This window comes from Meleagris gallopavo, chromosome 3 (genome assembly GCF_000146605.3).
Source record: "Meleagris gallopavo isolate NT-WF06-2002-E0010 breed Aviagen turkey brand Nicholas breeding stock chromosome 3, Turkey_5.1, whole genome shotgun sequence".
Taxonomy (NCBI): domain Eukaryota; kingdom Metazoa; phylum Chordata; class Aves; order Galliformes; family Phasianidae; genus Meleagris; species Meleagris gallopavo.
The window spans coordinates 2,817,707-2,830,828 of record NC_015013.2 but is presented as its reverse complement, the minus strand read 5'-3'; the positions used below and the strand labels follow the sequence as shown (position 1 = coordinate 2,830,828).

The window sequence follows — 13,122 nt, the reverse complement described above, 5'->3', positions numbered from 1 at the left end:
GTGACCTCCGCCAGCTCCCTCAGCACACGTGGATGCACCCCATCAGGTCCCTTGGACTTGTGGACCTTAGTACTGCCTAGGCGCTCACGCACGTCCTCTTTCCTGACTAAAGGGAAGTCTCCCATTCCCCAGACCCTCTCACTAATCTCCAGGGTGTGGGATTTCTGCGGGAGAGCCTTTTCACTGAAGACGGAAGTAAAGAAGGCATTCAGTATCTCTGCCTTCTCAGCATCCCCCGTTACCAGAACCCCCCCCTCACTTAGTAAGGGGCCCACATTCTCTCTAGTTTTCCTTTTGCTGTTAACATACTTGAAGAAGTCTTTTTTATTATCCTTTATCACTTTAGCCAGATTCAATTCCAGACGGGCTTTAGCCTTCCTTGTTGCATCCCTGCAGGCCCTGACTACATTCCTATATTCTTCCCAAGTGGTCAGACTTTTTCCACATTTCATGGACCTTCTTCTTTCCTTTGAGCTTGCGCATGAGCTCCTTGCTCATCCACAAAGGTCTCCTGCCACCTTTTCCCGATTTCTTGTTCACAGGGAAATGCCTTATATCTAATCAGAATTTCCCACGTTCCAACTTGAATGAAGCACAGAGCTGGTGATACTCCCACTTTGAGCAGGAGTTTGAAGTAGATGATTTTCAGATATCCTTTCCAACCAACATTTCTGTCTATCTATATTTCTGCTCACCAAGGACTTAGCATGACAACTCTATGTGAGATGCTAAGAATGGATAATAGTTAAAAAAAAATAAAAAAAAATGTGTGGGATTGGCTAGTCCATGGGATGTCTATATATTTGCTGTCAACAGGAAATAGTGTAGGTGAATGATTGGACTAGATGATTTTGGAGGTCTTTTCCAACCTCGATGATTCTATGATTTTAAGATGTTTTGGTATTCTTTTGTCAGTTTGAAAGGGAATTCATCCTAAACTTTAGCTATCATTACTGCTAACTAGTATTTTTGCAAGGGCTAATGTACAAAAAACAAACCTGACTCCACAAAATACATGCAGATAGAGGATACTGGGCAGTTTTAGCTTTAGCTAGAAGCTGAAGCTTGTAGTATTTTACCCTTCAATACTTCTAGGTTTTGCTTATACTGCAGTCAGTACTCTGGCTTGTATAGTGAATACCTGCTAGAAAAAACAATGCTATGTCTCTCTCCTCCATGTTGATGTGACTCACATACCTTGTTATGTTAAACATTCCCAGTTTTGTATTTCTCAGGTTTTTTTGTTTTGTTTTGTTTTTTTGTTTTTTTAATGTGACTTTCATGAGTTGTGCACAATCACTTGGAGAGTTTGAGAGAAGCTTTCAAAATTATCCCGTAATTCTTGTATGCAAGCTATTTACCCTTTTCCCTTCCCCTTTAATTCTTTTCAAGATATACTCATTAGATGCAGAGAGATATTAAGCTCTTTTGTTTGTTCATTTTAAGGAGTGGACTTAGGACCTGAACATTAACTGTCAGTTAGGCAACTGCTTGGGATCTCTTAACTTTAAGTAGAGTTACAAAGAATTTGATGCTTGACAAATGCACTTACCTCTGGTATGGCTATGACTGGTCCTGGTGGTCCAGGTGGTCCTGGTTGTCCAGGTGGACCCACAATATCCTTCCCATCCTGTCCTGGTTCACCCTATTTCAACAACATTACACGTAGAAATCCCATTTAGTAAATGCTACACTTCACATAGTTTCTCAGAAAGAATTAAACCATCCAATCTCACCTGAGGTCCTGGGTCACCCTTCTCCCCTTTTGGACCCTTTGCGTGATAAAAAAAAAACAACAGGTGTAAATGATTTTAAACAGAAAATTTTGAAACTTCGTTCTAACTTCAGAAAATGCAGAAGAGTGAAACACAGGCACATCACAATCCCCAGCCTTCTGAAAGCGCAAATGGGACTCAGATCCTTCGTGGGTCTGATGTTTAAAATTATCTGACAATGTTCACAAAAAGCAAATGAAAACACACCGTATGATTAGTTGGGCATTAATTCAACAAGCCTTTCTTTCACTGTAATGATATCAGATGTGCCTGGCTGCTTCTTTCTTTTTCATCATTGACCACCTTAGTTATGTTCCAGATTGCCTAATGAACGGAGCAGGAAAACACAAATGAACTGAAGAGTCATTTTTCATCAAGAATTATTTCTAAGCTTAATCAGCCCCTCAAGATTCACTCTGCTGGGGACATAGACAGTTCATTTGACATGAATGAGAGGAAGGCGGCAGAAAATGAACTTCCAGCTGAAGAATTCTATAATCCCTGGGGCTATTAAGCAGGAAAAATGCATTTAAATTACCTATGAGCATGTTGGCTTCCACATAATTAAAAGCAGAGCTAAATTCTGAATAATTAAAAGCATAAGAATCGTCAAAGAAAGGGAATTAGCCTCTGGAGAGCTCTGTATCTCTTTTGATTGGTGAGGGGGGCATTGGCAAAGAATATTGCTCCTGTGTTTGGTGTTTAAGATAAATGCTCCACATTAAATGGGACAAATTCAGACCCAGCTCTCCACATGCTGCTAGCAAGTATTGTGAAGGCTCCAACTGTAAGATATAGGTTTGGAAGCAAGCGTGTGTAGGGTGATCATAGGATATGATAGTCCAACTCACCACACCTCCAGGATGTCCAGCGATGCCAGGTTTTCCTTCTGTAGTTGGCCTTCTCTGATACACACAAAAAAATACTGTTAACCAAGACAATCAGTTTTCAGTCTCATACAAGAATGCATGCATGGGTGAACTAATAGGATATGTGGGGGGTTTCCATAAAGTCAGGATCAGTTGCTCTTATTAGTCATCAGACCTCTTCACTGATCCTACTGTTTCCCTGTCTCCAGAAAAGATTTTTCCAATGCAGCTTCAATAATTCTTCATCATTGCTCCCACCTCTGCTTAGCAAAAAGGTGAGTTGTTACTTTCCCATAGGGTTTATTTTGTGCATTACTTCCACTTTCAGTTAAGTGACTCTCAGACCTGAGGTGGAGTTGGGAGAAGCATTGAGTGTAAATGAGAATGGGTGGTAGGGATGTTGGGATGTTGGGGTAAAAATTTGGTAATTTCTTCTCTAGTTCAATGGAAGACTGCAATTTAGTGCTAAGAATCCAATCAGTTACTCTATGTTCTATGGGAAAGTATTACACTGTAATAATAATACAGTTTCCTAGAGAAAAACGGATAAAAGAAGGCTGTAAATTCTTAAACGAATAGATAAATAGAAAACTACCTCAGAAAAGAGGAAAACAAATGTAATTGATGCAGACAATCTCTTAGATTTGCTTCATGAAAATGTTAAAGTAGTAGCTCAAGTTCATGAATCTGATTGTGCTCCCTTTGCCTTTCTGCAAAGTACTGCAGTCACTTTCTGCTCTAAAAAGCAGAAATTTAAATAAACAGTTCTCAAATAACATGTAAAACTCAGCTTGAGTTCACCAGATCTCATATTTTAAAGTGATGAAGATATTATTATCAGAAGTAGAATGTAGCATTTGAAATCTCTCTCTATTAATAGATTATTTTTCTTTTGAGTATAACATATTATGAAGTCACAGATGTAAAGAATGTGTCTTTATATTTCCATCTTACAGAAGAAACGAAATGCATGGCCTCAAATAGGACAGCATGGGAAAAGCAGTAATTTAAATGGGACAAGCAGCTTGACTTTAATGAATGCTGGCCATTCTCTATGTATAATTAAATCTTTAAATTATTTTTGTGTGAAAGATAGTATCAAAGTTTTTCCTTGTAATGCAGTAGTAGCTTTGAGATCCTGATATTAGTAACCATATTTATATACAGCATACAATGTTAATGGTTAATTACTGAATAATTTAATGACAACTGCCTAAGTAAGAATAGAATAAAACAGTTCAGTTGGATGGGATCTGCAAAAATCATTAAGTCCAACTGCCTTAACTTTTCAGGGCTAATTGAAAAATACACATATTGTTGAGGGAATTGTCCAAGGCATGGGGCATCAGCCTCTTCCCTAGGGAGCCTGTTTCAGTGTTTGATCACTCTCACAGTCAAGAAACAGTTCCTAATGCCTGGTCTGAACCTCCCTTCATGCAGCTTTGTGCCGTTCCCATGTATTCTATCATTGCTTAGCAGGAAGAAGAGACTGGCACCTCCCTCTCTGCTTTCCCTGCTGAGGCAGTGGTAGAGGGCAATGAGACTTCCTATCTGTCTCCTTCAGACTGGACATCCCACGTGTCCTCAACCTCTCCTCGCAGAATATGCTTTCCAGCCTGGAAGGCATGTTTACTGACTTTATTGCCCTCCTCTGGATGATTTCAAGTACCTTAACATCCTTTTTGTATTGCTGAGCACACAATATTCGAGGTGAAGTTGCACAAGTTCTAAATACAGTGCAGTAATCAGCTCTTTTGGCTGGCTGGCTATGCTGTATTTAACACATGTCAAAATGGAGTTTGCTCCATTTTGCTGCATTCAAATCATTGATAAGAATGTTGAGCAGAACTGACCCTAGAATTGATCAGTGCTAGTGATTATCTGCCAGCTATATGAATCTCCATTTACTACAACCATTTGTGCTCTGCTGTTGAACCAGTAAGTCACCAAGCATAGTGTGAAACTGTTTACCTCACATTTGAACAAAATGTCCAGAAGGATACTGGGAGGAATGATCTCAAAGGCCTTACTAAAATCCAGAAAGATTATGTCAGCCACCTACCCTTCATACACCAAGTGGCTGACCTTATGACAGAAAGAGATCAAGTTAGTAAGGCAGGAATAATTGATGAATGGCAAGATTCATTAATGAACCCAGATTGAGTATGCCTGATAATATCTTTGTTCTTTAAACGCTTTTCAGTATCTCCCAGGACAATCTTCTCTATAACTTTTTCAAGGACTGAGGTTAGACACAATTTTGTAGTTTCCTTGATCTTTTGTTATGTCCTTCTTGTAAATTGATATAACTTCGACTGTCTTCCAGTCATTAAATAAATCCATTCCTTGCATGATCAGCTACATTGTCTAAGTGCCCATAGTAAAAGGAATTGCAGGTTTCCCATAGGAATGTGTCAGTCTGTAACAAATGATTCTGTCTGTAACAAATGATTCCTCAATTCCTTCTTAGACAGTTGTAAATATAGAGATGATTACATTTTCCCTTCTTAAGAGAGTACATCCACAGCTATAACAAAGTTCCTAATAGTAAAATACCTCAAATCCTAAACTATAGCTTACACCTCTGGGTCCAGGAGGTCCAGGGGGCCCAGGGGGTCCAGGGGGCCCAGGAGGTCCAGGTTTCCCAGGAGAACCATCAGCACCAGCTTCTCCTTTAGGGCCTATTGATCCAGGGACCCCAGTATCACCCTAAAATAGAAGGCCAGTCTACTGTTAGTTATACTGAACATGCACAGGCTGAGGCAAATAAGCACTTGGGTTTCAAAATCATAACCTGTTACACTTCTTAGCCCTTTCCTTTGGTAAATTGTAAGTAACATGTTGTATTGGAGTGATACAGTTTTCCCATAAAGTCACTGTCTTTTTTTTTTTACCTTTGCACCAACAGAACCAGGAAGACCTCTATCACCCTGTAAAAGAAAAGCAATCCTTATCATTTAAAGTAAGAATATTAATCATGAAAAAAAAATTGTGACTGTGATTGCTTAATTTAAATACCCATGAAATTCTGTTTTGTTTAACTTGATGTCAAAATGTCCATTACATGAAATGTTAGACCTCTTAATTAAAAAGAAAACAACCCATATTTCAAAAGTTATTATAACAGGTGAATAGTTCTGGTCTGGTATGCATACAGATGGCAATTTCATATTTCAATTTTGCTGCAGATTTTGTTGGTCTAGAGAATCAAACACTGTGGATCATGTCTTCATGATTCTCCACTTAAATGAGAAAAATCCTCATGGACAGTAACCAGAAGCTGAAACTGATACCACGAAGTTGTCTAGGACATGAAATAAACGATGTTAGTATGATTACCAGATGATTACCAGTATGGTTTTAGGTTCTTCTGCAGTAATTAAGTCATTTGATTTGCTTTTATATACTTTCCTTAAATATCATTTTCTCACATCTAATGTATAGAAAGGACAGAAATGCAGCATGCAAATATTCATTTTCTACGTGGCATTGAAAGTAATGGATTTAATTGTAATATTGGCAATTTCTTGTCCTTACACATTCAATAAAAACTGCATGAGTGAGATCTGAAAAAAATGGGTAATCATCAGCATCAAAATGATAGCAATGACTTTTTCCAAAATTAATGACAAAAAAACCCAAACATATTAAATATCACTCCAGGGAACAAACTGACTTTACTTTCCAATCTTCAGTACCTTCAGCAGCTTCTCCCAGTAGTCTTCTTTATATTAACCGTGAAAAATGTTTATAATTAGATATAGCAATATAGATTAAGCCAAGGCTTTAAAAAAAATAAATAGTAGAAATGGAGAAATCCTATTATTCCAAGGTGCTGGGGATTGTATGGAGCAGGAGCAAATATATAGTACTTCACTTTTAATTAAATTTTATCAATATATGTAGAAAACTTAATCAGAAAACAAGTACAGCAAGGGGAAACAGTCAACTTCTTGCTCTTTACTTGAGTTTTATACTCTTTTTGAAAATTATTATTTTTTATGGGAATTCAAGAGAGGCTATTGAGAACTGACGCTGTGGAGCAAGATAAACAGCGTGAGAAAGCAAAACTGACAACCAAGGGCATCTCTAGAAGAAGAAAAAAGCAAAAGGAAAGGCTCAAGCGACTGGATGCCTGCATGCACAGTTAAGTGTTAGTGGAACACTTTGTTGGCATGTAAAGGCAGATGGGAAAGTTGTAAGGGTGGGTGGGTAAGTTAAAAAAGGAAACTTGTGAATGTACATAAGTGATGTGGGAACCTGTAATAAATGATTTGGATTGTTCACATCTGAGTCCATGCCTGCTTGCCACAGTTTTTCTTCCAATCAAGATTTTTTCTAATAAACAGAAATTCAAGTCCATTGTGCTTTAGGTAGACTTCCTTCTGTTTAAACTACTGATTGTAGTAGGAACATTCTAATAGTTACTATTCAAAGATGCATTCTTTATTTTCTGGATGGCTACTAGATCCCATCTGTGCTGTAGTTCTACTAACCTCAACATTTTGAAATCACAGTTTAGAACCTTCATCATTCACGTGTCACGTTAAAAAAAACTTATTATTTAATAAATTAAAAAATTGAGTCAATGTTCTGGTTGTTTAGGAGTTGCTTTTTCATTTCCTTGTAGTATGTGAAATTTCAACGTGCTCTTGTGAATGTACTTTCAACTCTTGTGCATAAACCTTGGTATATAAGGTCACGAAAAAGTGAAATTTTCCTGTAGTTATTTAACTCTGGGAGACAGAATCACAGAAAGAGGGTTGTACAGGGCCTCTGGAGGCCTTCCAACCCACTGTTCCCTTTGAAGCAGAAACATCACCATCTCTACATCAGGTCAGCCATATCCAGTCTGGGCATGAAAACCACTGAGAACAGAACTTACATATCCTTTCTGGGCAACATGCCACAGTTCTGCTCCCCAGGTAGTGAATAGGATCCTCCTAAAGGACTCTTAAGACACAGTTTGTGGCCATTCTAATTTGCTGCATCATCTGGCACAATGAGGAACTGTTTGGTTTTATCAGCTTTGCTGCGGGCCCTTCAGACATTTGCAGACAGCTGTTAGGTCACACCTTTGTCTGCTTTTAGCCAGATGTAACAGCCAGATGTAACTCCTCCCCTTGTGCTGGCTGTAGCACTTATTTAATCCTGCATGAAGCCATTCCGCACATCAGCAGAAAACTAAATAGTCCTCTGCTACTATTTGGAGTATCTCACCAAACGCTGCATGAAGACTTGAGTTGCCACAAGTGTGGGGTTAGGATATCGTGGCTGAGAGTGATAGCACTTCAGCAGTCATCAGTTAAGACAGATATGAACTACTGCAAAGTACACAAAACTTGCTCTGTTAGTGGTCAGCAGGCCTGCTCTTGTGCAGTTTGGGATAAAACACATGGAACAGACTACAGAATCTTAAGTAATTCCAGTGGTCCATATACATATACAACTAGGAGCTGGAGTTGTTCCTACAGACTTGCCAGCTTTTTATTGGTGAATCCCAATGGAGTAGGTCATACTGCATTTAGACCATTTCATGCTGCAGAAAATGAGATTGCAACCATCTGGATTTCTCAAAATGCCTTTCATGATATGTTCTAATAATCTGGATTATAAAAAAAATGAAACCAGCCAACACTGTGTTGCAAGGATAATAATTTATGGTCTTTTTTTTTTTGGCTTAAAGATATCACATTGAAGTAGGAGCAACACAAATGTTTACCTTACCTTTTCTCCCTTCTGTCCTGGTGGGCCAACCACTCCATCAAGCCCAGGAAGACCTTGTGGACCCTGTAGATGATAGCAGATCTATAGCAGGTATGAGTTGATAGTCTTTTTCTTAGGAAAGTATTTTGGACCAACTCATGAAACAGCAGTATAAAATACTAATGGTGGTGGTCCTTCACATGGCACCAGGAAGCAACTCACAAGTTCTAGCACTTGTATTTCTTGTCTTCTGATAGTCTGTATCAAAGAATTATTTAAATGTATACTAGTAGTAAATTATATCAAACAATCACATAATAAAATAAAAAGTAATTAAATATTATATAATATAAACATGATGTTTGCATGTAAAATAGCCAATTTATGCAAACTGGAACAGGTTACCCAAGGAGACTATGGATGCCCCATCCCTGGAGGCATTCAAGGCCAGGCTGGTCTGGTGGTTGGTGACCCTGCACATAGCAGGGGGTTGGAACTAGATGGTCATTGTGGACCTTTTCAACCCAGGCCATCTGTGATTCTATGATTATGATTCTACAATCCTGCTTTAGGGCAGGAACAACATCAAGGCTTGTCTGTGAATCGTTACTCACTTCAGGGCTCAGTTCACCAGCAGATCCGTCTTCTCCTGGTGACTCAGGACGTCTTACATCTGAGTCAGGGGCTGGTTTTCCTGGAAGGCCATGCAATCTTGCGTTGCCCTAATTAAATTGGTAGTATTGTTAGAATGCCCTGATAAATATGCTCAGTTCTCTTTTGGCCAAATTCATTTATTTATTACACATAGAATGGGAGAATTTCATACAAACTGTTCAGGTTCATATAAATCTTGGCTTTGGTTCCTATCTCCCTTCCACTTCCACTTCTAGTTTCACAGAGGTACTCCTTACTCATGGTCATACTGACTTTCTCCATTCTCACTCTCTGAATTGTGCCTCTTTGTAATATGTTATATTTTGAAATGAAAAAATGAGAAATTCTGTGCCTGCTTTCTATAATCCCATAAACATCTTAGAGGTATTCCACTGATTAATCTGAAATGAATTCAGGGGATCATTGAACAAAGGAAAATGGTTAGGTATTTACCCACTGATTTCCAAGAACTTCTTCTATGCTATTAATAGAGCACTCAGAACTCACACTCATGGCTAAAACCTGATGTGCTTAGCTCTTTTTTAATCCAGAACCCTGCTTTTGTGAGTACTGTCTCTCAAAATATATCAGCTCTCAGTGAACGGGAAATACAACAGTGCACCACTTCAGTCTTTAAAACAAGGCTTATTTGAGGTCGTTAACACAGTACGGAGAAAGTGACAGATTTAGCTGTGTTAAAGAAGAACTCATCATCCTACTTGTCCTATTCTGTATGCGGAGCCTGTTGATCCTGCACACAGCTGAACAGCTCATGAACCAGCTCTCAACTACTGCATTTTACAACACAACCTAATGAAATGAAGCTAGATATTGTAGCTGCAAAATAAAGTGGTTTAGTTGATTCCTAAGTTACGCAAGCTCCTTCTGTAGCTGAGGTAGCCACCTCCAAGAAGATGCTTTAACTACCCTAATTAAACCAGTGGTCAAATATAAGTTAATGGCCCAAGACTCAAATTTTACCCAGCACGAGTGCTCCTTTTTAACTGTTGCTGAGCCAGAACATTTCTCTTTCCTAGCCAACCTTCATACAACAATTCTATTCTTCCTCACAAAGGCAAAAATATAGGAAAGTGCAAACGGCAGTCAAAACAGTGGAAGGTGTTGTGTAGAATATTTCATACAAGTAAACATATGTTTTATAGCAGACACTCTGAATTTAAATAAATAAATGATGTAATTCCTATCTCCTGTTTACTGCCTTCTCAGAAACAGATTAAAAGCATCTTCTCCTTTAAAGAGTTTTCTTGAAATTACTTTTTTGTTGTCCTCTTCCTTACTCACATTTCTTCCCCACTTACATGCACTTATGTCTTTGAGATCTTTAAATGAAATCCCCAGTGTTTCCTAGAAAGCATTTCTGAATGCTAGGTATTAAATATATCTTTATATTTCTTTGGGAAATTGTACTATTGTCAAAGAAAATGGATCATCTATGATCTGGATGGGTAAAATAGAGCTCTTTATTATGCTGATGTGAAATAAGTTTCACAGTATACTTACTCTTAAAATCTCAGTTTCTCTATCAGCATATCCAGAACCCAGTTCTTCAGGTTTCAGTCTAATCTGAAATTAAGTCAATCCTGTTTTAAAATACTGCTTATCAGTCAGTTTCAGCCAATACAGTTCTAGTCAATATATTTGTAGAAGAATGTCATTGATGAAAGAACTTATAATTCAACAAAAATATTTCAGTCTTGTCTGGTGATTTCATACTATTGTATCTTATGAATACCCATCTCTGTATTTACCTAATCATGCTTTATGAATTGTGACACAGTCCTTCAGGACACATATAGAATGTAACTATTTAAATTGACTGAAGACAAAGTGATATCTCAGACAAATTTTAACTTCAGAAGGACAGCTGTCACTATTAAGAATATAATAAAAATCATATCCAAAACTTAGCCACTGTTTCCTACAATATGTACCCTCGTTCAAAAGTCAAATCCTGAGATTCTGACAGTTGCAATCCAAAGAAACTTTTTATAATGGGAAATTGATATACCAAAGCATTTCCCAAAACATTTCATTTGAAAATATTGTTTAGTTTTAGTATTACAGTTTGTTTGTACTCATCCAAATGGAATTTTCTTTTCCAACCTTGTTGAATCTATGATTCTTGCCACAGTTACATTTTATTGTGTATCTCACATTTTACTGTGCATTGTATGTCACTCCAGAATAAATGAATAAGTACAAAGTTTGGTTACATTGTGGTACTTAGTATGTTTCCTCATTTTATCACTACCACCTGTAATGTTCACTTCAATCATGTAATGATTATTTATCTGTGCATTTACCTTCACCTACTGTCAACACTATAAATGTCTCTATTTTATTTCATAACTGCTACTATCTCTTGTTCTCTTTCTTATACAATCTCTCACGTATTTGCTGAGGTTAATTTGAAGTATCTCCACTTAAGGTATTCATGGTTTTTACAACATTTATTCTCAACTTCTTTCAAAAAGTCTTTTATAATGTATCTTTTAATTCTCATCTATGCATGTGTCTTTTTCTGTAGAACTCACTAAGATAGATTTGGCCTTCGTGTTTTAAAATCTTTTGGAAAAGTGATGTGTCTCTGCATCACTCAAATTGAGGACAATAAATAACTGGCAGGCCAAACAGATCATACTTGCAAAACATTGTGTTTGCTTAATATGCATGTTATTTCTTATCAAACAACTGGTACTCATTTAATTTCAATTTTTTTTTTTTTAATTTTTGTATATATCTGCAAGTGTTTGATATCCCACTTTTTTTTCACCTGATACATCTGATGGATTGAATGAGGAGAAAAAATACATCTCACTTTTCTTGCATTTGACATTCATCAATTCAATTCTGTGGAGTTCTTCAGTGCACATTTTGGACATCTGTCCTGCATGATGGTCCTGGTTTCAGGATAGGTTTATATTATATCTCCTTTATATTTAAAGGAGAAGTAAATCATATGTAGGTCTGCTTGTATCATAGGGCATCCCTTGTCTTTGGGATGGAAAATTCAGCTTTTGTGCTACTCTACAAATGCATGTATGTAATACATATTTCTGCCCACCTGTCCTGACATTGCAGGGACACAAGGTATGGTCTTCCCACCTTGCAGCAGGATTAAAAACAGCCTGGTTGGCATAAAGCTTTCTTAAAAGACAGAAGTCAAAGAAATAAAATTCACAGTATTAGCTTTTAATGATCTATGCTTTAACCCCAGTTGTGCCAATTTCTTACCTGGACTTACATCTCTTTCCACTCTGAATATTTTAATTATCCTTTCTGCATTTACATAGCAGCAAGATCTGAATTTCACCTGCATCTTGGTCTCTTGTCCTCTACATTTGAGAATTCACTGGATAAATGCATTCATCCATTTTTTTGCTCCTTGTAGCTTTCCCAAATGGTTGCTATAGTGGGAGCACATTTTCTTCATTTAGGTCTGTTGTCACTGTCTGGCAGCATGTCCATTTCCATTCATTTTAATATATCTACATAGCTCCTGTCTGTATTCTGTGCTTGTTTTTCTGGAATTTCTTCCACTCTGTATGTACTACAATGGTGAGAAAAAATCCAGTTTTCACATTTGGGTCACAGTCATGTCTAGTAATTCAAATTGTGTCAATTCTTTAGGAGCACCTCATGACTGTATCTCTGCACAAGAATTGCAGTGAAAAAGTGACAGTCAAGGACAAAGAGATCCCTACTTCTAGTGAGATGCAGAACTCCATTCATTCCCAGCGATGGCCTCCGTGAGAAGACTCTAGAAGCTGTCCCATATCAGCCTCTGTTCCAGCCAGTTCCAGATGGCTCCAAAATGGACCTACTGCTGCCAGAGCTGAGCCTTGAGCAATGCCTCTGTGAGAGCATGTTTGAGAAGAGGAAAAAGTGCTATGCAACAGCAGCTGGGAGAGAGGAGTGAGATCACGTGAGAGAAACAGCCCTGCAGCCACCAAGGTCAGGGCAGAGGGAAAGCAGGATATGCTCCAGGTACAGAGCAGAAGTTTTTTTTTTTTTTTTTTTTTTTGCATCCATATTTGTGCTTGGATACAACCAAGAACTAGGGATACATTATTTTGAGTTATGGCAAATGCATCTAG

At 37.8% G+C, this 13,122-nt stretch overlaps 1 protein-coding gene across 1 annotated transcript in view; it reads right to left on the bottom strand.

The window, feature by feature from the left end:
- The window catches only part of COL15A1 (collagen type XV alpha 1 chain), a 105,245-nt gene that overhangs the window by 45,615 nt on the left and 46,508 nt on the right, over positions 1 to 13,122 (bottom strand). The window contains exons 8-15 of the mRNA XM_010708265.3: positions 10,526 to 10,588; positions 8,965 to 9,072; positions 8,372 to 8,434; positions 5,539 to 5,574; positions 5,201 to 5,353; positions 2,627 to 2,680; positions 1,737 to 1,772; positions 1,553 to 1,645 (exon numbers count right to left, since the gene is read on the bottom strand). Of these exons, the coding sequence (XP_010706567.1) occupies positions 1,553 to 1,645; positions 1,737 to 1,772; positions 2,627 to 2,680; positions 5,201 to 5,353; positions 5,539 to 5,574; positions 8,372 to 8,434; positions 8,965 to 9,072; positions 10,526 to 10,588 (606 nt within the window). The remainder of the gene's footprint in view (positions 1 to 1,552; positions 1,646 to 1,736; positions 1,773 to 2,626; positions 2,681 to 5,200; positions 5,354 to 5,538; positions 5,575 to 8,371; positions 8,435 to 8,964; positions 9,073 to 10,525; positions 10,589 to 13,122) is intronic.